We start from the raw sequence: 20,558 nt of genomic DNA, 5'->3' as shown, positions 1-20,558 counted from the left end.
AACAAGCAAAAGAAGAAAAGATAATTATACTTATAAAGTATTTTTTGAGTTGAGCTTTCACTTACTGGGTATCATGCCATTAGCTGATGTTGCCAAGGAGGGGCCGTCATCGCAAGTGCGGAACTAATCCGCCCCAGAGTGGAAAATTCACCTAACCTCCACAGCTTAGAGACGCTCCAACCCTCTGCCTCTGCAGTTTTGCGCCAAACCACAGCGACATCGCACAGTCGTTGCTCAATGCAAGCTTTGTCGATGCCCAGATGAGCCTGGCTGGGAGAGCTGGACGAGCCTGGACTCGACAATGGCTGACGCCGCTGCGAAGCCAGACACTCGGCCAGAGGAGCAGCTTTAATAGCAGCTACAAGAGCAACAGTATCGTTAATAGATGGCTGCCGGTTCCTTGCTCCTCCACGAGTCGATATCGCGGGTATGCCTCACAGGCAAAACCGACACCTGCACAACTCGAAGCGCGGATAGCGGCGATTCCGATTGAGCGATACAGAAACTTTTGCATTGTAGCGCATATTGATCATGGGAAGAGTACGCTGAGCGATCGGCTACTGGAGCTTACGGGAACGATTTCGGCGAGCGATGCAAACAAGCAGATTCTCGTAAGCTATTGGTATCTTCTTCTAATAACAGGATGATAACTAAGACGGTGGAATTCTTTGTAGGACAAACTCGACGTCGAGCGCGAGCGAGGCATCACCGTCAAAGCACAAACATGCACCATGATATACAAGCACGATGGTCTTGACTACCTGCTACATCTCGTCGATACACCCGGCCACGTGGATTTCCGCGCCGAGGTCACTCGTTCATACGCCAGCTGCGGTGGCGCCTTACTGCTGATCGACGCCAGTCAAGGTATCCAAGCGCAGACCGTCTCCAACTTTCACCTCGCATTCGCGCAAGACCTGGCCCTAGTCCCGGTCATAAACAAGATTGATATGCCGTCGGCAGATATTCCCCGCGTTCTGGATCAGATGGAAACGAGCTTCGAATTGGACCCCAAGAAGGCGATTATGGTGAGCGCAAAGACAGGCAAGGGTGTGACTAATCTTCTGCCGGCTGTGGTGGAGGGGATCCCTCACCCTATTGGCGATGAGAACAAGCCGTTGAAGATGCTCCTGGTTGATTCCTGGTACGACACTTTCAAGGGCGTGGTACTCCTCGTGCGACTATTCGATGGATCCATAAAGGCTGGCGACAATGTTATATCATTGGGTACAGGTATGAAGTACACTGTCGGTCAGGTCGGTATTCAATACCCCAACGCAACACCACAGTCGGTTCTTCGCGCGGGCCAAGTCGGATACGTATACTTTAACCCGGGCATGAAGATGATTCAAGATGCCAAGCTGGGAGATACTTTCACCACGGTTGGTCTGGAGGAAACCGTCGAGCCGTGCCCAGGTTTCGAAGAACCGAAGCCCATGGTATTCGTTGCAGCATTCCCCACCGACCAGAGCGACTATCACCGTCTTGCCGATAGTATTAACCAACTTGTGCTCAACGATCGCAGCGTGACGCTGCAAAAGGACTTTTCTGAAGCTCTTGGATCAGGATGGCGTCTTGGATTCCTGGGCAGTCTTCACTGCTCTGTCTTTCAGGATCGTCTGAGACAAGAGCACGGCCGCAACATCATCATCACCGAGCCTACTGTGCCCACCAAGATTGTGTACGCCGACGAGTCAGAGGAAATTGTGCAGAACCCGGCTCTATTCCCCGACATGAGCGATCATAAAATCAGATCTGCAACACTGTTCGAACCGTGAGTATAAAATAAACAATAAATCAAAATACATAGAGCAGCCAGTTAACTAACTTTGGTTCGTGTTTGATAGCTATGTCAAGGCAACAATTACGGTTCCTGAGGAATACCTCGGCCGTGTCATCGAGCTTTGCGAAGGCAACCGCGGCGAGCAGCAGAGCTTGGAGTTTTTCCACACGGACCAAGTCATCCTGACCTATGATGTTCCTGCCTCGCAACTTGTCGATGACTTGTTTGGAAAACTCAAGGGCGTGTCGTAAGTTTTTCTGGCCCATAACATGCTGTTGCCGCATGATACTCGAATTTAGGTATACTAATCTGTGGGCTATAGAAAGGGCTACGCAACTCTCGATTATGAGGATGCCGGATGGCGCCAGAGCAAGCTTGTGAAGCTGCAGCTGCTTGTCAACAGACAGCCTGTGGATGCTATTTGCCGAGTGGTTCATTCGACGCAGGTAGAACGCCTGGGTCGACAGTGGGTCACCAAGTTTAAAGAACACGTCGATCGACAAATGTTTGGTTAGTTTATTCACGCCATGATTTGTATAGCTTCTTGCCTGCTAACGCTTTGTAAAGAGGTCGTCATTCAAGCTATTGTGGGCAACAAGGTTATTGCCCGAGAAACCATCAAGCCGTTCCGAAAAGATGTGCTGGCCAAGCTACATGCCAGTGATATCACTAGACGGAGAAAGTTGTTGGAGAAGCAAAAAGAGGGAAGAAAGAGACTTAGAGCGGTTGGCAACGTGATTATTGACCAATCGGCGTTCCAGAGCTTCTTGTCAAAATAAAGGTAGCGTCTTGCATCATGTGTATATATAAATTCTATGAATCAATATTCAATCAACCGCCCATCATGTAGAATACAAATCTATCAATGCCAACTCTATGAACAATTTCATCGGTCAATTCGCCTCCTTCTCATCTTGACTTCCATTTCCTTCTTCTGGATCATCTGGAAGCTCGTAACCCACTTCAACCCTCCTCGCCCACGACCATCCCATTCCTCCCTCCAACGTCGACTGATCCAACTTCAACGGCACCACCGCCCCATCCTTTCCCTCATCATCAAACTCAAAAATCCGATAATCCGCATTAAAATACCACCAACTTGAAACAGCCGTCCTCAAATACGCCGAATGCGTAAACACAAAGATCAGATCCTCCGGCCTCTGGCGGAGCTTCTCGAGAGCGCGCCGAGCTCGGCCGAGAATGGCGGAACAGGTGTAGCCGAAGAGGCTGCGGGCCGCGGGGGAAGAAGTCTTATCCGGCCACAGAGGGTGGATGGCAGAGAAGTCGAATGAGGGGGAGGTGAATTGGATTTTGGTCTGGTTGTCCTTGAGGAGGACGAGGTGAGAGGCGGGAGAGCCGGTATCGCAAGGGTGGTCGGAATTTTCTGTTTGTTGTTGGCTTATGCGTGAGATGAGGGGGATTGAAGGTGTATGAGAGTGTGTGAGAGTATGTGAGAGTATGTGAATTGTAAATAGGGAAAAAACAATAAGATAATATATAAGTAAGACAGTGCAATGATGTCTTAAAGATGGCGTTATTGGACAATGGTGTAAGTCAACGTACCCTGCCAATCAGCGTCCGCCTCAATCTTAATTCCTCGCTCAACCAGCCAATCCGTAGCCAAACTCGCCGTCTGCAGCGTCCGCAGCATCGGACTCGCTACAATGGCGATTTTACCTTCGAATGACGAGAAGCGCTCGACGAGGTTGTGACGGAGCTGGGCGCATTGCTGGAGGCCAAGGTCGGTGAGACGAGGGTCGGGGATCGAATGGTCCTGTGGGATGATTTTATGAGGATGCTGTTTTATATAATGCTTTTTTTTTAACTGGGGTACTTATTGGCTTCGTTGTGGAGGGCCTGGGCGTGGCGGATGAGGACGATTGTGGGAGGCATGGCTGGTTTGAATATTGAAGTTTGTGGTGTTGATGGATGTAAGTTGAGTCAGTTTGGGTGAGTGAGTAAGTCGTCGCTACGGTGTGAGTGCGAAGTAGATATAAGGTTTAAGGCCGATCAGGTAATCAAGATTTAATCTGCTTAGTGCAGTGCAGCATCTATTTATGGCTATCTCATTAAATCAGTTACGCGGTTTACCTTCGCTTTTCGATCGGTTTATATAATGTCTTCATTTTTGTACAGAAAAATTGATGCCGTCCATCGCTCACGGAAAATAAATTGTACTAGGTCGGTACCTGTGAACTTCATCCGTACTATTTGCTGCCATCTCTCCAACGTGCCTCTTTGTAGTTGGTACGTGCAGGCACCAATCTACATGTATTTTGATGCACCTGAGCTTTAGCGGCCTCAAAGCGGCAGCATCCGCATAACTGATTAGCTACTACATCTGTCTTTTCATTTTCCCAACTTCAGGTTTACTGTCAGGCTTTGTTAATTAGCTTTTATGATAGTTTGAATAAGTAGTAGTACTAAGAAAAGCCGAAGTGGTATCGCTGGATAATTACTTGAACACCCATAATAAGCAACGCCCTAGTATAGAACATATCCGTAGCTTTACATGTATTATTGCGCCTCGCATCAGGCATGTACCCAAAACTAAAATGGGATACAGAAATACATGTTCGCTATCTATTTATAAATCTTGATTGTATACTTTACCGAATCTGGCTGTGACAGAAGCATCAGGTATTGGCGTTTGGGATGGTTTACCAGAGACTCAGCGCCACTCCAGGTCACTACATCCAAGTTTAGTCAAGTAAATAGATGGCATATTCTAGTCTCATATACATAACAAGAAATCTGCCTTGAATGAATAATCGTACAATACTCAAGTAAAAGAATATGTAACCCAGCTGATCTCGAAGGAGCCGCCTAATGGGAAGGGCAGGGGTTGCTGCCTCTTAATCGGCTGCTTAACTTATCCGTGGGATATCCGTCCGTAGGATATACTTATAGCTTGGGGCTCTTGGTTGAAGTCATTACATGAGGGATTTGCTAGTTGTCTTGTCTCACAAGCCCTAAACATCGGGTAATCATATCGTAACTAGAAGTTTCAAATAATAGTATGAGATTGGGCCACCATCATGCCACAGCGACCGGCTCGCCGCGAAGACTTCGAAGTCGCCATCCTTTGCGCACTACCGCTCGAGTATGATGCGGTTGCCCTCTTGTTCGACGAATTCTGGGACAAAGATGGGGATGTATACGGAAGAGCGGCCGGCGATCTAAATACTTATACGACCGGTCGTATTGGCAAACATGATGTCGTGCTGGCCCTCCTGTGTCACATGGGCAAGGTCAACGCAGCTTCCGCGGCTGCCAACATGCGGTCCAGCTACGGGTTTCTTAGACTGGTCATCCTGGCGGGAATCTGTGGTGGCGTGCCTCGCGGCAAAGATGAGATATTCCTAGGAGACGAGGTTATCAGCAGCTCCGTTATCCAATACGATTTCGGCAGACACTATCCCGATGGATTTATACGCAAGAATACGTATGAGGATAATTTACGCAAACATGATAAAAACATTGGCGGCCTCTTGACGAAACTCCGTACAAGCAACGGCCAGGATAAGCTTCATGAAAGAACTGCTCATTTCCTTAAAGAGCTCAGAACTGCTCATTTCCTTAAAGAGCTCCAAGAAAAGGCTGTGAAGTGTCAAGGAAAGGCTGCGAAGCATCGAGAAGAGTATAGGAATCCTGGCACGGCTGAGGACAGGCTATTTGAGTCGAGTTATCTTCACAAGCACCGCGGCTTCGTGGCTTGCATCTGCAGCAAATGCCATGGAAGAAAGGATCCTGTCTGTGACGAGGCCCAGACTTCATCGTGTGATGATTTAGATTGCGACGAAGACTACCTGGTGAAGAGAGACCGAGATAAAGAGGAGCCTGCTGTCTATATTGGTGCAGTTGCCTCAGGCGACACGGTGATGAAATCGGGAGAAGACCGTGATAGGATCACTAAGAAAGAAGGCGTGATTGCGTTTGAGATGGAGGGGGCTGGAGTATGGGAAGAACTGCCCTGCATCGTGGTTAAGGGCGTGTGTGATTATGCTGACTGCCACAAGAATAAGCTATGGCAGAATTTCGCGGCGGCGACGGCGGCATCCGCTTCCAAGGCAATTCTTGAGCAATATATTCAAACGGATAGAAGTCGTATGTGGCTTGTTGAAGATGAAGAACCACCGAAAAACCTGTTTCTCGTTCCATTTGGGCGAAACCAGAATTTTGTTGGAAGGGAGGCTATTCTATCAAGGCTTCTGGAAAAGATTCGACCAGACGCGAATGAAGATGACTGCCAAAGAGCCGCCATCGAAGGCCTCGGGGGCGTTGGCAAGACGCAGATTGCGTTGGAGGCCATCTATCTACTCCATCACGAGCAACTCCAACACGAGCATCCGGAATGCTCTATTTTCTGGGTGCCGGCGGTAGACGCAACTAGTTTCGAAAACGCCTATCGCAATATCGGCAAACAGCTAAGAATTAAGGGAATCGACGAAGACAAGGCTGATGTTAAACAACTTGTCAAGGCTGCTCTGAGCGCAGAGAGCAGCGGTAGCTGGCTCTTGGTTATTGATAATGTGGACGATGCAGAGCTGCTCTTTGGAGCTGCTGGGCTCTCCCTCTCAGATCATCTTCCATTTAGTCGAAATGGCTCCATTCTATTCACAACACGCAACCATGAGGTAGTGGGAAGGCTGGATGTCCCAGTGGACAGCATTTTCAGTGTGACAGAAATGGACGGGGGTGAAGCTCTCAGCTTACTACAGAAAGGTCTAAAGGAGAGCCAGACGAGTAATATAAAGGCCACGACAAAGCTGCTCGATGTTTTAGCCAACTTGCCTCTTGCAATTAGACAGGCATCGGCATATATGGCTAAAAAACGTATATCAACTTCAGACTACCTTGAACTTTGTGAGTCGGAGCCCAAGGATATGGTCAGCCTACTAAGTAAAGACTTCGAGGATCGCCATCGATACGGGGAGATCCAGAACCCGGTGGCTACAACATGGCTTATCTCATTTAGCCAGGTTTTACACTCTGACCCATTGGCGGCAGAATACCTTAAATTCATGAGTATCTTGGCGGAGAAAGATATACCACGGTCTTTGTTAACTAAATCCAAGAGAATGAAAGGTATAGATGCAATTGGCACCCTGAAGGCATACGCATTTATTACCCACCAGGAGGGAGATTTATTTAATATGCACCAGCTTGTGCGACTAGCGATGCGAAACTGGCTAGAGAAGGAAGAGGAGCTGGAGGGGTGTGTGGCGTCTGCGATGCAGAGGCTTGATACTGTTATGTCGTTTCCAGAGCATGAGAAAAGGGACGAATGGATAAAGTTGCTGCCACACGCACAGGCCGTCATGGAGCTTCCAGAAGACTTGACGAGCGATCAAATAAAAGCTCGCCTTTTTGCCAAATTAGCCAGAGGCCATGAGCTAATGGGACGATATCGCATAGCAGAGGAGATTTACAGACGGGCGTTCGAGCTTAATGAAGAGATGTTTGGCGAAGACGATCCAGATACACTTGCTGATATGAATAGTGTTGCACGTATGCTAAGGAAACTAGGTAAATATAAGGAGTCAGAGGAGATACATCGGCAGATTCTTAAGATTGATGAGAATAATCTTGGCAAAGATCATCCAGATACACTTGGAGACAAGAGCAACCTTGCCGTTGTACTGATGGGACTAGGCAAATATGAGGAGTTAGAGGAGATATATCGGCAGATTCTTGAGATTAATGAGAATGATTTTGGAAAAGATCATCCAGATACACTTAGAGATAAGAGTAACCTTGCCCTTGTACTAAGGAGATTAGGCAAATACGATGAGGCAGAGAAATTACATCGGGAGGTGCTCGAGGTCGAAGAGAAGACGCTTGACAAAGATCATCCAGACCTACTTAGTAGTGTGAGTAACCTTGCGCTGGTCTTTGAAGGTCTAGGCAAATACGAGGAGGCTGAGAAAATGTTTCGAAAGGCATTTGAAACAAGGGAAAAGAGGCTTGGTGCGGATCATCCACATACTCTTGACAATATGAGCAGCCTTGCGCTGGTCCTTGAGGATTTGGGCAGATATGACGAGGCTGAGCAAATGTTTCGACAGGCACTTGAGCTAAGGGAGAAGGTGCTTGGTAAAGATCATCCATATACTCTTGAAAGTATGAATAGTCTGGCGCTGGTCTTTGAGGATCTGGGCAAATATGAGGAGGCTGAGCAACTGTTTCGACAGACAATTGAACTGCAGGAGAAGGTGCTTGGTAAAGATCATCCATACACACGGAAAAGTCGGGATGATCTTGCGAATTGCTTAAAGGAAAAGAGCAAGAAAGGGGTTGCAGCTTGGTCAAATATTCTCTCTTTTCAGTGGAAACGGCAATGGCTATTTGGACGTGTGCTGGGCTAGTGTGCGCCTACACGTATATAACAGTTTGGCTCACGCATATAATGATGTCTCATGATGAACTTGGATATGCGTTGTAACATATGCCAAAATGGCCCTGATTTCTTTTAATTAGCATCATCAAGAAGCCTCAAGGCAGTTGTAAGTCAAATACGCAATCAATAATGTCTCGGATAGGAGGCTTTGGGCCCCCTACTGAATATGTGCCTCGGTGGGTGCGACGAACCATATTCTTATGGATTAGTAATATCCAGGATTGCTATAGGGCAAAACCAGGTTCTAAGTTTATGTTGGCAGATAATTCCAAGGTATTGTGGCAATACATGTCGCATATGTAGAAATGATGGAGATTTCTTTTATATACTTGTGTAATGCTGTCGAGTTTCCTCGCATAGGTAAAATTGCACTATACATGTATGAAACAAACTTATGGATGGCAGCATTACGTATAAAGCAGCTAAACGAAGACTACGCGACAGATTGCCAGGATTATATTCTTTTTCCAAGATCTTTAGCTTCTAAACTGTGCTACTAGTTGTGTGAAACATATATGGAGCCGAAGAATGTGATTCTAAATAGAACAATTTAACCTTATGTATCTCTCATCCATTTTCCCAACATCCCACCATTTTCGTTACTGTCACTTAACGAGCCGCCAAACTTTTCGTGTCATCGGTCACCATTAAACATGTACCAAGTCTATTCGGCGGCTAAATAAATCTCAACAAAGATGAATGAGGCGTCATGAACGGTTCCTGGTGCGAGATCGTTACATGTCTATAAGAGGTAGCATTCATTTTGGGGAACGCACCAGCTATGTGACGATACATGTAGCGTTACTTTATATGGTCCTAGAGAAAGCCAGACAAACTGTAATAGATAGGTTAGTAGTTACTCGGAGCATTTTGGTGAGAAATACAATACTAGTCCAATCTAACTTTGTGGATTGTATCAAGTATATAAACATAAGGTCCCCATGTGTTGACTATGACTATTCAACATTTTACTCCCGCATAAAAGACTTAAGCTGTCTAATCCCAACAGTTGTTACTTCAAGAGCCTTATCTACTGCCTCTGCCTTAAGTAGCAACTATTTGGCCCAAATTTTGTGAGTGAGCGGAATAGGCAAAAGGAAAAAGGCCAGCGATACATGATGTTATTTCTTCGAATCATCCAAGCTGCCTTTCTCGCAGTTGCAGTTGCGGCTGCAGCCACGTCAAACTCAACAGACCCAATCCAAGAACCAGATTGGGCCTCCATTGTCCCAAGCCGTGATCTCGAGTATCACGACTGTTACAATGGCTTCAAGTGCGCTCGCCTCTCTGTTCCCCTTGACTGGCGCAACGCCAGTGATGATCGCCTTGCACACATTGCGATGATAAAGCTGCCTGCTACCGTCCCAGACGATGACAAGACTTTTGGCGGCACTGTCTTCGTCAACCCGGGAGGCCCAGGACTCTCTGGCGTCAGCTACCTTGTCGAAAGGGGCGCCAACGTCCAAAAGCTGCTCGTCGATATCCCAGGCACCCGGCACTATGAGATCGTCTCCTTCGATCCCCGGGGTATCGGCAGGACAACGCCAACGGTAAACTGCTTCCGTTCAAATGAAATTGCCCGTTTAGCGTGGACCTTGGAAAACCATGCCAATGGCCCGCTGAACTCCAAGTCAGCCATCAGCTACGGTCTGGGTCTCAGGAGATTCCACTCTTTACGCTGCCAAGAAGAGGATCGCATGAGGGGCCCTGACGAGGAAGCGCTGATGTTCGTCAACACCCCAAGCGTAGCTCGCGACATGGTGGAGATGGTGGACAAGATTGACGAGCTGAGGAAGCTTGAGGCAGCAAAAGGGCAGCAAAAGTGGCAAAATGATACAAGGAAGTTTGAGGACAAGAACGCGACAGTCCCCCGGCTCCAGTACATTGGGTGGTCCTACGGCAGCATCCTGGGCAACAACTTTGCGTCCATGTTCCCTGGCCGAGTTGGACGCATGGTACTCGACGGCGTTATGGATCCAAAAGACTATGCTACTGGCACTGTAAGTAAAACATCTACCCGCGTCTTACCACTTCTACCACTTCTTTTGTTCTAGAGAACCGCTGTATCTAACCAGTAACCCAGGGCTGGCGCTTCAACACTCATGACGCAGACAAACTGTTCGAAGAGTTTTGGAAGACCTGTTACCTCGTTGGTCGCAACCGATGCCCCTTTCTCAAGTTAGACGGTGATTGGAAAGCGACTCAAGAGCGTTTCTACAAATGGGTAGACCATCTTGACAATTATCCCATGGCCATAAAATCATCCTCGGGCGGACTGATGGCTCTCAGAGGGGAGGATGTTCGTCATATCGTCGCCAACGCTTTGTACAGTCCTCTTCAGCACTTCCGACCCCTTGCGATAGCACTCTATGAGGGAATGACAGGCAACCCGGCCCGACTATCCAAATGGGCCGATATGGAAATCCCAAAGGTCGAAGATGCTTGTCGCAGCAAACCCAACGTCTCAACCATGCCGGAAGTAAAGGAGGAACAGGGTATGGCGGTCCTCTGCAGCGATGGCCAGGACGTCAGTGGCCGCAACATCGCTTGGTGGGAAGAGAATGTCTCTGAGCAGCGCAAGCAGTCGAAGCTCATGGGCTATCTCTGGGCTTCGATTCGCTTCTCGTGCTCGGCCTGGCAGTTTCGCCCCAACTGGGAGTTCCGCGGTCCCTTTCGCTCGCCCACGCACAGCAACAATCTCGATACCGACCGCCCAGCCGCGCCGCTGCTGTTCCTCAGCACGCTTCTAGATCCCGTGACGCCGCTCAAGGGCACAGAAAAGGCGGCCAAGAACCACGCTGGGTCGGTCGTCGTGACGCAGAATAGTCTGGGCCACACGGCCTGGGGCAGCGCGCCAAGCAAGTGCACGTGGAAGATTGTCTCTGAATATCTCTTCCAGGGCGTTATGCCTGAGAAGGGGACGGTGTGCGTGGAAGACTGCGGTCCATGGGACGAAAAGTGCAATGCGTTTGAGGTGACTAAGAAGTTTGACGTTGATGAAAGGGCGTGGAAGGCCATGTTTGATGCGAAGCAGCCTCGTCCAAGACAGGTGCCCCTTGGGTTGGAGTAAAATGGTAATTTCACTTACAGCGCTGAGCATTTACACAGATTTCAACTTTTTTTCAATTTCTTTCTAGTTTGATTATATAGTTCTATTAATTATGTCCAGATGCAGTTTCAAATCAAGCATTGGCATACTGCTTGTTGAACGCCCGTCCAATAACCATTCTTCTAATCTCTGAAGTACCGGCTCCAATCTCATACAGCTTAGCACTATAACACACCAAGGTTAGATCAAGCTCAATTTTCAAAATAGACGGGAAAGAAACTTACTCTCTCAGGATTCGAGAAGCGGGCATCTCCTCCATGTAACCCATGCCACCCAGCAGCTGGATAGAGTCGAGCGCAACCTCCGTCGCCCTCTCAGCTGCGTACAGAATAGCTCCAGCGCAGTCCTCGGTGCGAATAACACCCTGCTCGTCAACCTGGCGGGCAGTGTTGTAAGTGTAGGCGCGCGAGGCCTGCAGCTTGGTGTACATGTCGGCCAGACGGCCCTGAACCAGCTGGTTGTGAGCAATTGGCTGGCCAAACTGCTTGCGCTGGTGGCTGTAGGGCAGGGCAACATCCAGGGCAGCCTGCATGAGACCCAGGGGTCCAGCGCTGAGAACCAGACGCTCCAGATCGAGACCCTCCATCAGCACGCGGACACCGCCGTTGATCTTGCCAAGGATGTTCTCGGTGGGCACGAAGACGTTCTCGAACATTAGCTCGCCGGTGTTGGAGCCGCGCATGCCCATCTTGTCGAGCTTGCGCGCGCAGGAGAAGCCGTCGGCAGTGGTATCGACCAGGAAGGCGGTGATGCCCTTGGATCCCTTCTCGGGCTCTGTCTTGGCATAGACGACAATGACGTTGGCGTCGGGACCGTTTGTGATCCACATCTTGGATCCGTTGAGAACGTAACCGCCATCAACAGGCTTGGCCGTGGTTCTCATGCTGACAACGTCGGATCCAGAGCCAGACTCAGACATGGCCAGGGCACCGACGCTGGTACCGGCGATGAGGCCGGGCAGATACTTGGCCTTCTGCTCGGCATTGCCATTCAGCGAGATCTGGTTGACGCACAGCTGGGAGTGCGCAGCGTAGCTCAGGGCGATGGATCCAGAGGCACGAGACATCTCCTCGAGCACAATGCAGTGTGCCTGGTAGCCCATTCCCAGACCACCGTACTCTTCATCAGCAGTGACGCCCAGGAAGCCAGCCTCTCCAAGCTTCGGCCACATCTCAGCGGGGAAAGCATTTATTTTGTCGGTGCGTGCGGCGAGCTCTTCGGGGATCTCGCGGCGGGTAAAGTCGTGGACGCGTTCGCGGAGCTCTTCAAGCTCTTCTTGGGAGGGTGGGGTGAAGCCCTGGGGATGTTTCTGAGAGTGGAGGCGCTTTTGGCTGGAGATGGAGGATGAGAGAACTGAGGGTCGGAGGAGTGATGAGGCTGGTGATGACCGCGCAGGGCGGGCGAGTCTGGAAAAGGCCCTGAGGCTGGACATGATGGCGGTGATGGTAGATAAGATAGTATATATGTGGTGTTGCGACTCTGCTATGTACGTCACTGGTATAGATCGATCTTAGATCCAGATGCTATACAACAGTGGGGGAGAAGCACAATGAGGAGGAGAAGAAGAAGAGATGCAATGGGGAATGAGGAGAAGAAAGAAAAAGACAGATCTGAAGATGTAAATTGAGATTAGAAAGAGAAAAAGGAGAGAAAGCGTGACAAGTCAGAAACCGACAAAAAGAATATTCATGGATTCAAAAACCCCAGTCTAACTACTTTGTGCCGGGCTCCCCCAAGCCTTTTTTACCAAACAAAAAAAGCTACAAAGTGCCACTAAGCCGAGGTGTCTCCCCTGCTGCAGCTCTCACAAACGCTGGGCCAGCGCAGCGGCCTGTCGGGCTCCTCGGCCACTACAGGCTTTAGAGCCGTCCCCCCAGCTTTTTTTAATGCTTTTTTTCGGCTCAGCGCGGCTTGTGGCGGCCCGGGGCAACCTCAGCTGCGAACAGCCGAGAAGGGCAAACTGACGTACTTTGAGCTTCGAGGCAGCTCGGCTGAGGGAGCAAGTACCAGCATCGCCATTTATCTTTGTGCGTGGTGTTAATATTTCTGATTTTTGCACTTTATTTTTTTTGTGTTTCTAGCATCTCGTGTGCATCTCACATCGCCAATTGAACTCTCTCTCATCCATCATGTCTCTCTCACGGCCTTCTCGCCAGGCCCTGCGCCTGTCCCGCCAGCTCCAGCTTCGCCCCTCCTCCCTCTCAATATCAATATCCTCAACACCATCATCACAGGCATCGCGAGTCTCCCGCCGCTCAGCAGCAACCCTCACTCCTCCTCACCAGGCCGGCGCAATCTCCCGCCTCCCCACAAATGTCGACCCTTCATCCCCAGAGTTCAAGGACAATGAGGCCCAGATGGCAGACATCACCGCCCGGCTGCAGAGCCTCACCAAGACCATCCAGCAGGGCGGTTCTCAAAAGGCCCGCGACAAGCACATTGCGCGCAACAAGATGCTGCCGCGCGATCGTGTCGCCGCGCTGATTGACCCGGGCACCACCTTTCTCGAGCTGTCGCCAATGGCCGGCTACGAGCTGTACCCCGAGGCTGAGGTCCCCGCGGGAGGCATCATCACAGGTGTCGGTGTCGTCGAGGGCGTCACCTGCGTGATTGTTGCCAACGACAGCACTGTCAAGGGCGGCACGTACTATCCCATCACCGTCAAGAAGCACCTGCGCGCCCAGGCCGTTGCGCAGGAGAACAAGCTGCCGTGAGTTGCCATCTCATCTCATCTCCCTCTCATCATCATGTATAAGACTTAACATGAAAATAGCTGCATCTACCTCGTCGACAGCGGCGGTGCCAACCTCCCCCACCAGGCCGACGTCTTCCCAGACCAGAACCACTTCGGCCGCATCTTCTACAACCAGGCGCGCATGTCCTCCCAGGGCATCCCCCAGATCGCCGTCGTCATGGGCCCCTGCACCGCTGGTGGCGCCTACGTGCCCGCCATGAGCGACGAGAGCATCATCGTTCAGGAGCAAGGCCACATCTTCCTCGCCGGCCCTCCCCTCGTCAAGGCCGCCACTGGTGAGGTTGTCAGCCACGAAGATCTAGGAGGCGGCAAGATGCACTCCTCAGTCTCTGGTGTGACCGACTACCTCGCCGTCGACGACGCCCACGCCATCACCCTCGCCCGTCGCAGCATCTCCAACCTCAACTGGCCCAAGCAGGCCGCCGCCACCATTCCCCCCGCAGAGACCTTTGCTGAGCCGCTCTACGACCCCAATGAGCTCCTCGGCATTGCCACCACCAACCTGCGGAAGCCCATGCCCGTACGCGAGATCATTGCCCGCATCGTTGACGGCTCAGAGTTCTCAGAGTTCAAGCGCGACTTCGGCACCACCCTCGTCACTGGCTTCGCCTCCATCTACGGCCAAAAGGTCGGCATCGTCGCCAACGACGGTATCCTCTTCGCCTCGTCGTCCGTCAAGGGCGCCCACTTCATCGAGCTCTGCGCCCAGCGCGGCATCCCTCTCGTCTTCCTGCAGAACATCTCCGGCTTCATGGTCGGCTCTGCCTCTGAGCGCGACGGTATCGCCAAGCACGGTGCCAAGCTCGTCACCGCCGTCGCCTGCGCCGATGTGCCCAAGTTCACCGTTGTTGTTGGTGGCAGCTACGGAGCTGGCAACTACGGCATGTGCGGTCGTGCTTACTCACCTCGCTTCCTGTGGATGTGGCCCAATGCTCGTGTTGGTGTCATGGGTGGTGAGCAATTGGCTGCTGTCATGGAGACAGTTGGCAAGTCAGTCGATCCGGAGCTCAAGGATCGCATTGAGCGCGAGAGCGAGGCTACCTACTCTTCAGCGCGTCTTTGGGTAAGTCATCATATCACATATAAAGAAACATATAAAGAAGAGACCATCAGCTAACAAATCATGATAATAGGACGACGGCATCATCCCTCCCCAGCACACCCGCCACTACCTTGGCCTTGGTCTGAGAGCCGCCATGGGTGGTCGCAACGAGGTCAAGGCCGGAGATACCAAGTTTGGTGTCTTCAGAATGTAAAAAACAAATAAAAGAGGCATAATAAAAAAAAGAGATATAAAAGAGATAATTAAGAGAAGAAAAAAATTGGTTTTTAATACGCAACATGTAACGACTTGGTGTGTCATATGGAATGGTATCCCTTTTTTCAGAATTAGACATCTATGTACATTTCACTACTAGCTACACACATAATCATTGATTGCTCGCTCGACTACTTTCCATCCGAGATATTCGTATCAGTTCAACAACGAACTGCAGTGATATTTGATATCAGTTAATCTACTCCGCCTCTGATGAAAACGCCTGCGCTAATCTCCTCTTCCACCTTTCTCGCATTTGTAAATGCACATGAAAAAAATAATGGAAAAATGAGAAAGAAAGAAAAAGAAAAAGAAAAAGAAAAAAAAAAAGTCTCAAAAAAAGAAAAGAGAGTCCATGACATGCTTATACAAGATTTCCCAACCGTATCGCCCTTTTTTACCTCTTACGTCTCGTCTCATTGTCGCAAATAGCCGCCTCCCTCTCCCAGTTTCAACTAGTAGTATATTAAATGTGGTATCCCAGGTTTGTACAAAATGGGGGTAGCGCGACCCCTCAAGGCAGCCTTATAGTCCTCGACTTTTCTTTATATATATGATCGAAGGCTTGGCTGAATGTGCTGTTGTGCCAAGAGCTGTTTGAGCATTATCTCTTCAGAAGCCGAAAAGGAGGCTACGTTTTGATGTCGTCTTGCCTCCCACAGGCCCTTGTCCGATGTTGACCGTGGCGTCAACCAGGTCAACCGTTCTGTTCCCTCCGATGGAGATGCTAGATGCCTGTTTGACTGTCACTTCGGAGCCGTATTTCGTAATTGCTTGAGAAGCCTGGGTGAAAAACTGCTGGAGCTGAGTCTGCGCTGTATTGGCAGCATCGATACTATCTTCTTGGAGCACGTACAGCACGGCTGTGCGAGCAAAGTCGAGGACTTCTTGTGTAACGGTGAACATGGATGTCTGTTGGGATGAAGAAGAAGAGCTCGTGGATGAGGGGCTTCTTCTTCGAACTCGTGATGGCACTTCGCCAAGAACAGCAAAAAAGTCTCGGGATGTAAGGTTGGGAGTTGGTCCAGAGGGCTTGTCAGTTGTGTCTTGAGTATTATCAGAAGTACTCTGAACTTGCGCATTGGCCACACCTTTTCGCGTCGACTGGCCATCAAACGTAACAAGAGCATTCTGCGCGATGCAAGAAAGGTTGCCCGTGTTAAACCTGGCCAGGATTTCTGTCCCCAGGAGGGGGATGGAAAAGTTCTTGTCTGAATCGGCAATGATGCGTGGTATAGCCATACCGAGTGTGACGTTGTTAATGTGGGCAGAGCCATCCGTTGGAATCAAATTTGTCGTCGTACAACCCGATGAACCGTTGGTGCCGCAGTTGGCTCCCGTGAACCCGTTGGTGCAGATGCACGAGCACGTACCATTGATAACAACACCACTGCCACCATTCAGGCATGGCAGAGACTTTGCGCAAGATTGCAGGTTGACTGCCGTTGACTTGTTGCTGTTGTTGCCCAAGTTCTTGAATACAAAGTACTCCAAGGGTATAACAATAGCGGTCGCAATGATACACAGCATCAGGAAGATGATCAGGATGAAGGCCCATACGGGCAGGCCGCAGCACCTGCGAGCTTTGGGTTTGGCATTGCCACCGGCTGGCACTTCCTGGTCGTCGGGGGTCATCATGAACTTCTCACGGCCTCCTGGTACAGAAGGCCAGACATCCGCAGGTCGGTGAGTGTGTACAGGAGTTTGAACAGGGGGTGGAAAGGCGGCCAGCATATCTGAGAGACCCGACTGATAACGATCGTCTAATTTCCATCCATCACGGTTAGCGGCAAATCAATATCCATTTTTACCACAGGTTTATGACATACCAAAAGAACGCTTCATTCCGCTGGCGCCGCTCGATTTTTCGTTAAAGAAGTCGAGTTCGTCGAGGCGGCTTGATGGTCGTTTGCCCTTGTCAATCATTGAGGCCAGGCGGGTGGCTCGTCGGATCAGGTCTGGTAAACTGGTAAGACTTCCTCTCGATTCAGCCTCTCGCACGGCGTCGATATCCAGCCTCGGCGGGCGTCGAATGGCAGAAAGGCGACTGGTCGGTGGGGGGGATCCCGCGGCTCTGCGTAAATCTGCCGGGCTCATCGTGCCCGGCTGGTTTAGATGAACCGCTGCGATGTGGCTTGCCATGCCGGGAGTCTGCTTGTTTGAGAAGGTGTTGGGAGTAGAGTCGGTGGATTCTTCGACGAGGCCTGTTCCGTCATTAAACGGATTGGCAGAAGCCGGCATCTTTCCCTTGGAGTGTGGACTAGAGAGTGTCTGAAGCGCATATTCGTCTTGGCCGGATACCAACCCGCTCTCATCGCTAAAGTCGTCTGATCCGGAATTTCTGCTTCTCTCCGTTAATGATTCTTCGTAGAATCCTCCTCCATGATATCCCGGGCTGGCGCCCACAGAAGCACTTCTCCAAGAGTCGGGCATGGCTGCGCTCGAAGCATAAGAATTGTGAGATGTATATGCCGAATGTTCTTCAGGAATCGGAGAAACAAAAGATGTTGCAGAGTAAAAGGACGACTGTCCTCTTCTGCTAGAGGGCGGTGGTCCCAGATTTGCGCTCCTCCTTGGGCGATCTGAAGTCTCTGAGACTGGGCTTTCGACTTCTGATGGGCTGGCAGGTCCTCCTGGGACGCGGAATATGGGAGTTGGTTGCTGTTGACGAGACTGATCTACCATGGACGGGACTTGGCTTGGGCGCGGCGGTCTTTGGGGGGCTACTCGAGGTCGGTCAGGCGGTGGACGATATGATTCTGCATCTGGGGGGGACTCTGCATCAGGGCTCTGCAGTGGCCACTGAGAAGCTGGCGACGGTCGTGAGTTTGTTGTTGCCATGTTACCATTCTGGCCGTTCCCTGCTCTTGATCTGGTCGAGTTGGGCTGTGATACCTCATCCTGAGGTGGTGTATCGTAACTCGGATTCGGATTGTGTCTCAGCCGCTGCTCACGCCTATTTGACTCGCTGCTGAAGGGGAAGCCAACCTGGGCTCGGTCCCGTGGCCTTTGGGAGGATGGTGGAGATTGTGCCGGCCAATCCCTGCCTCCATTATATGCCTGGCTCATTTGGAATTTGGAATGTCGTCGAGTCTAGCTACAAACCATCCGGGGTAATAGTGCTTAGGTAGCTGTCGACATCCAACGAGGGCGACAGTCTGTCCTGAGACGTATGGCTGGTAGCCGGACTAGCTGAAACTAACTTGGTTGCACTGGTCGAAGTGAAACCTGTCGCGAACTGGCTGGATTGAAGTTGAAACGTTTGAAACGAATGAAGAGATAAAAAGCATTTGAAATAAGGCCAGAAGTCGTGCTATCAGCTCTACAGGCTATATCAAGCAGATCCGTACTCAGAGAGATAAATGAATGAGTGAAGTCTATTAACAGGCAAGGTCAGATATGAGCAACGCTATGTACTGATACAAGTCTCGAAAGGCGGGAAAGATGGAGCAGGCGTAATTGCGATGAGCCGGTGTGATAGCAGCAGCCTGAGCGTGGACAAAGATGCGAAGAAAGATGTCGAGCAGTTTCATAGACTTTGCATGAAACGCATAAATCGAAAGATGGACTCGAAATAAAAAAAAAAAAGATCGGACGATGTGTAGAGGCCTAGAGCAAGGTGGGAGGTAGATAGAAGTGAACGATCAGCAAGACCTACCTTTGAGGAATGAAACGGCGTATTCACCTGGAACAGAATCTGACAAAACGGCAAAGAAAGAGAAGTAAGAAGCGAAATACGAAAAGAAAAAATGATAAAATGAATAAAAATTGAATTAAGGAAAGCGGGGAAATGAATAGCTTAGCAGCAGCAGCGACTAGCAGCTGGTGATGGGGGGGAGAAAAGAAAGAAAGAGTGAAGGTTAACGCAAGCGAGAAAAAGACAAAACTGGGGGGAGAGATGAGATGATGGAGGAGAGGAGGATTTTTGGCGAGCGAGGCCGGCCCAGGGACGACCAGGATTCGAGGGATTTGCCTGCTGCGGGCCTCTCGGCAGCTTTGGCCTTGCCTGTGGCTTGTCGTTTTGTCGGACGATGCGGCCCAGCCTGATGGTTCTGACGCCCAGCTTCAGAATCACAAAACAATGGCAGAGGAGGTAGAAGAGGAGACGAGAGAGAGGAGAAGGACGAGGGCCATGCGGTTGAGGTGCCGGGAGCCAAGCCATGCATGTACAGGTACAGGTACAGGTACAGGGGTGGTTAGTGAGCACTTTACCTGGTTCCAGGTCTTGTGCCTGGCTGTGGGGAAGTCGCTTCGGCGTGCCATGGGCTGCCCTGAGCTCTGGCTGCTGTAACGAGCTACAGGATCCGGCGCTGGTACCGGTACGTGCGAGTGGTGTATGGCTGCAGGCAGGGATATCCAAGGAAAAAAGGAAGCCCACCAGGAAATTGAAGCTTGAACAGGCTATCATGCGTAATGTCGAAATCGAGCATCCGGCCAATCAATTTCCGCAGAGCATGGACATGTCTTGGTGACACATGGTTTGAATGCACATCAGTGGTGTCCGAGACACGTCCAATAATACTAACACGAGATGTAAACTATATGAATGGTTAATAATAAGAACGCCGAATACCTATTGTTGTTAATACGTATAACAAAAACTTAAATGAAGCAAAGAAATTGGCAGCATCAATGCTCCAAGCCACAGCAGGCACAGGTACCGGTACCACAGCTAGCAGCACATCATACTAGCAGTCCCCTGTGCTAGTCTCCGTGTTGGACCCCCTGGAGAGCCACTCTAAAGACAAAACACTAGCGCCAATTGTTCCTGCAGGTGGCCCGTTCGCAGCACATTTGCCCAGCCGCGAGTGAGGCCTTTTCATTTGCTCCAATTACAGCATGACGATGTTTGATAGCTCCAGCGTATCATAAACCCGCGCCATTCATGTTAGAGCGCTGGCCATCTCTTCGTATGAATCTTCTCCCGATAAGCGTTCTTTGCTATCTTATTTTCCCTTGCTCCTTAAATGGCTAGACGACACCAGACACACTTGCATGCATTTACCCTCACGTGTATCACTTTTATCCTTTAGTACATGCACCCAGTAAAGCATCTAGTGTTACTCTTCAGCTCAGCTGCAAGCCACAACTCAAAATAGTGTTCGATTGCCCAGCTTCCCATTTACAAGCTATCCGATGGCGCTATTTGTTCACGCTTCCACGATGGGCACTTGAGAGCGTGCCCAGCCGTAC

General features: G+C 50.2%; 7 protein-coding genes across 7 annotated transcripts; 4 read left to right on the top strand and 3 right to left on the bottom strand.

Annotated features, from left to right (window-relative positions):
* Window positions 1–58: 58 nt before the first annotated feature.
* Window positions 59–2,940, top strand: GGI43DRAFT_218643 (elongation factor 4). Its single transcript, XM_083200309.1, has 5 exons — window positions 59–611; window positions 675–1,774; window positions 1,848–2,030; window positions 2,106–2,293; window positions 2,351–2,940. The coding sequence occupies exons 1-5, from the start codon at window positions 261–263 to the stop codon at window positions 2,560–2,562; spliced, it is 2,034 nt and encodes a 677-aa protein (XP_083056455.1). The 5' UTR covers window positions 59–260; the 3' UTR covers window positions 2,563–2,940.
* GGI43DRAFT_415729 (histidine phosphatase superfamily) lies at window positions 2,674–3,897 on the bottom strand (the record flags this gene model as incomplete). The annotated part of the gene is made up of 3 exons (XM_083207181.1): window positions 3,622–3,897; window positions 3,347–3,559; window positions 2,674–3,167 (listed from the first exon to the last, which is right to left on the bottom strand). Exons 1-3 carry the CDS (start codon window positions 3,674–3,676, stop codon window positions 2,677–2,679), a joined length of 759 nt encoding a protein of 252 aa, XP_083056454.1. The 5' UTR covers window positions 3,677–3,897.
* Window positions 3,898–4,821: 924 nt separating this feature from the next.
* On the top strand, window positions 4,822–8,151 carry GGI43DRAFT_430563 (uncharacterized protein; the record flags this gene model as incomplete). The annotated part of the gene is made up of 1 exon (XM_083209271.1): window positions 4,822–8,151. The coding sequence occupies one exon, from the start codon at window positions 4,822–4,824 to the stop codon at window positions 8,149–8,151; it is 3,330 nt and encodes a 1,109-aa protein (XP_083056453.1).
* A 1,150-nt stretch (window positions 8,152–9,301) lies between these two features.
* GGI43DRAFT_430562 (TAP-like domain-containing protein) lies at window positions 9,302–11,253 on the top strand (the record flags this gene model as incomplete). Its single annotated transcript, XM_083209270.1, has 2 exons — window positions 9,302–10,183; window positions 10,267–11,253. 2 exons carry the CDS (start codon window positions 9,302–9,304, stop codon window positions 11,251–11,253), a joined length of 1,869 nt encoding a protein of 622 aa, XP_083056452.1.
* Window positions 11,254–11,282: 29 nt separating this feature from the next.
* On the bottom strand, window positions 11,283–13,148 carry GGI43DRAFT_415726 (acyl-CoA dehydrogenase/oxidase). The gene is made up of 2 exons (XM_083207180.1): window positions 11,517–13,148; window positions 11,283–11,456 (listed from the first exon to the last, which is right to left on the bottom strand). Exons 1-2 carry the CDS (start codon window positions 12,722–12,724, stop codon window positions 11,366–11,368), a joined length of 1,299 nt encoding a protein of 432 aa, XP_083056451.1. The 5' UTR covers window positions 12,725–13,148; the 3' UTR covers window positions 11,283–11,365.
* Window positions 13,149–13,211: 63 nt separating this feature from the next.
* GGI43DRAFT_218573 (carboxyl transferase) lies at window positions 13,212–15,441 on the top strand. Its single transcript, XM_083200307.1, has 3 exons — window positions 13,212–14,002; window positions 14,066–15,110; window positions 15,181–15,441. The coding sequence occupies exons 1-3, from the start codon at window positions 13,422–13,424 to the stop codon at window positions 15,301–15,303; spliced, it is 1,749 nt and encodes a 582-aa protein (XP_083056450.1). The 5' UTR covers window positions 13,212–13,421; the 3' UTR covers window positions 15,304–15,441.
* A 446-nt stretch (window positions 15,442–15,887) lies between these two features.
* Window positions 15,888–18,799, bottom strand: GGI43DRAFT_218588 (calcium-binding EGF-like domain-containing protein). Its single transcript, XM_083200308.1, has 2 exons — window positions 17,195–18,799; window positions 15,888–17,128 (listed from the first exon to the last, which is right to left on the bottom strand). Exons 1-2 carry the CDS (start codon window positions 18,432–18,434, stop codon window positions 15,978–15,980), a joined length of 2,391 nt encoding a protein of 796 aa, XP_083056449.1. The 5' UTR covers window positions 18,435–18,799; the 3' UTR covers window positions 15,888–15,977.
* Between the last annotated feature and the right edge of the window lie 1,759 nt (window positions 18,800–20,558).

This window comes from Trichoderma evansii, assembly GCF_050947405.1.
Source record: "Trichoderma evansii strain SZMC 28006 chromosome Unknown GGI43scaffold_26, whole genome shotgun sequence".
NCBI lineage: Eukaryota > Fungi > Ascomycota > Sordariomycetes > Hypocreales > Hypocreaceae > Trichoderma > Trichoderma evansii.
The sequence above is the reverse complement of the archived record's forward strand: the minus strand, read 5'-3'. Positions and strand labels throughout refer to the sequence as shown.

Excerpts from the sequence above, each read along its gene's own strand:
- GGI43DRAFT_218643 (XM_083200309.1), top strand. The coding sequence starts at position 261 with ATGAGCCTGGCTGGGAGAGCTGGACGAGCCTGGACTCGACAATGGCTG. Across the intron at positions 612-674 it reads ATGCAAACAAGCAGATTCTC|GACAAACTCGACGTCGAGCG; the intron begins GTAAGCTATTGG and ends AATTCTTTGTAG. Across the intron at positions 2,031-2,105 it reads GGAAAACTCAAGGGCGTGTC|AAAGGGCTACGCAACTCTCG; the intron begins GTAAGTTTTTCT and ends TGTGGGCTATAG.
- GGI43DRAFT_415726 (XM_083207180.1), bottom strand. The coding sequence starts at position 12,724 with ATGTCCAGCCTCAGGGCCTTTTCCAGACTCGCCCGCCCTGCGCGGTCA. Across the intron at positions 11,457-11,516 it reads GCTTCTCGAATCCTGAGAGA|TGCTAAGCTGTATGAGATTG; the intron begins GTAAGTTTCTTT and ends GGTGTGTTATAG.
- GGI43DRAFT_218573 (XM_083200307.1), top strand. The coding sequence starts at position 13,422 with ATGTCTCTCTCACGGCCTTCTCGCCAGGCCCTGCGCCTGTCCCGCCAG. Across the intron at positions 14,003-14,065 it reads GCGCAGGAGAACAAGCTGCC|CTGCATCTACCTCGTCGACA; the intron begins GTGAGTTGCCAT and ends ACATGAAAATAG. Across the intron at positions 15,111-15,180 it reads ACTCTTCAGCGCGTCTTTGG|GACGACGGCATCATCCCTCC; the intron begins GTAAGTCATCAT and ends TCATGATAATAG.
- GGI43DRAFT_218588 (XM_083200308.1), bottom strand. The coding sequence starts at position 18,434 with ATGAGCCAGGCATATAATGGAGGCAGGGATTGGCCGGCACAATCTCCA. Across the intron at positions 17,129-17,194 it reads CGGAATGAAGCGTTCTTTTG|ACGATCGTTATCAGTCGGGT; the intron begins GTATGTCATAAA and ends GATGGAAATTAG.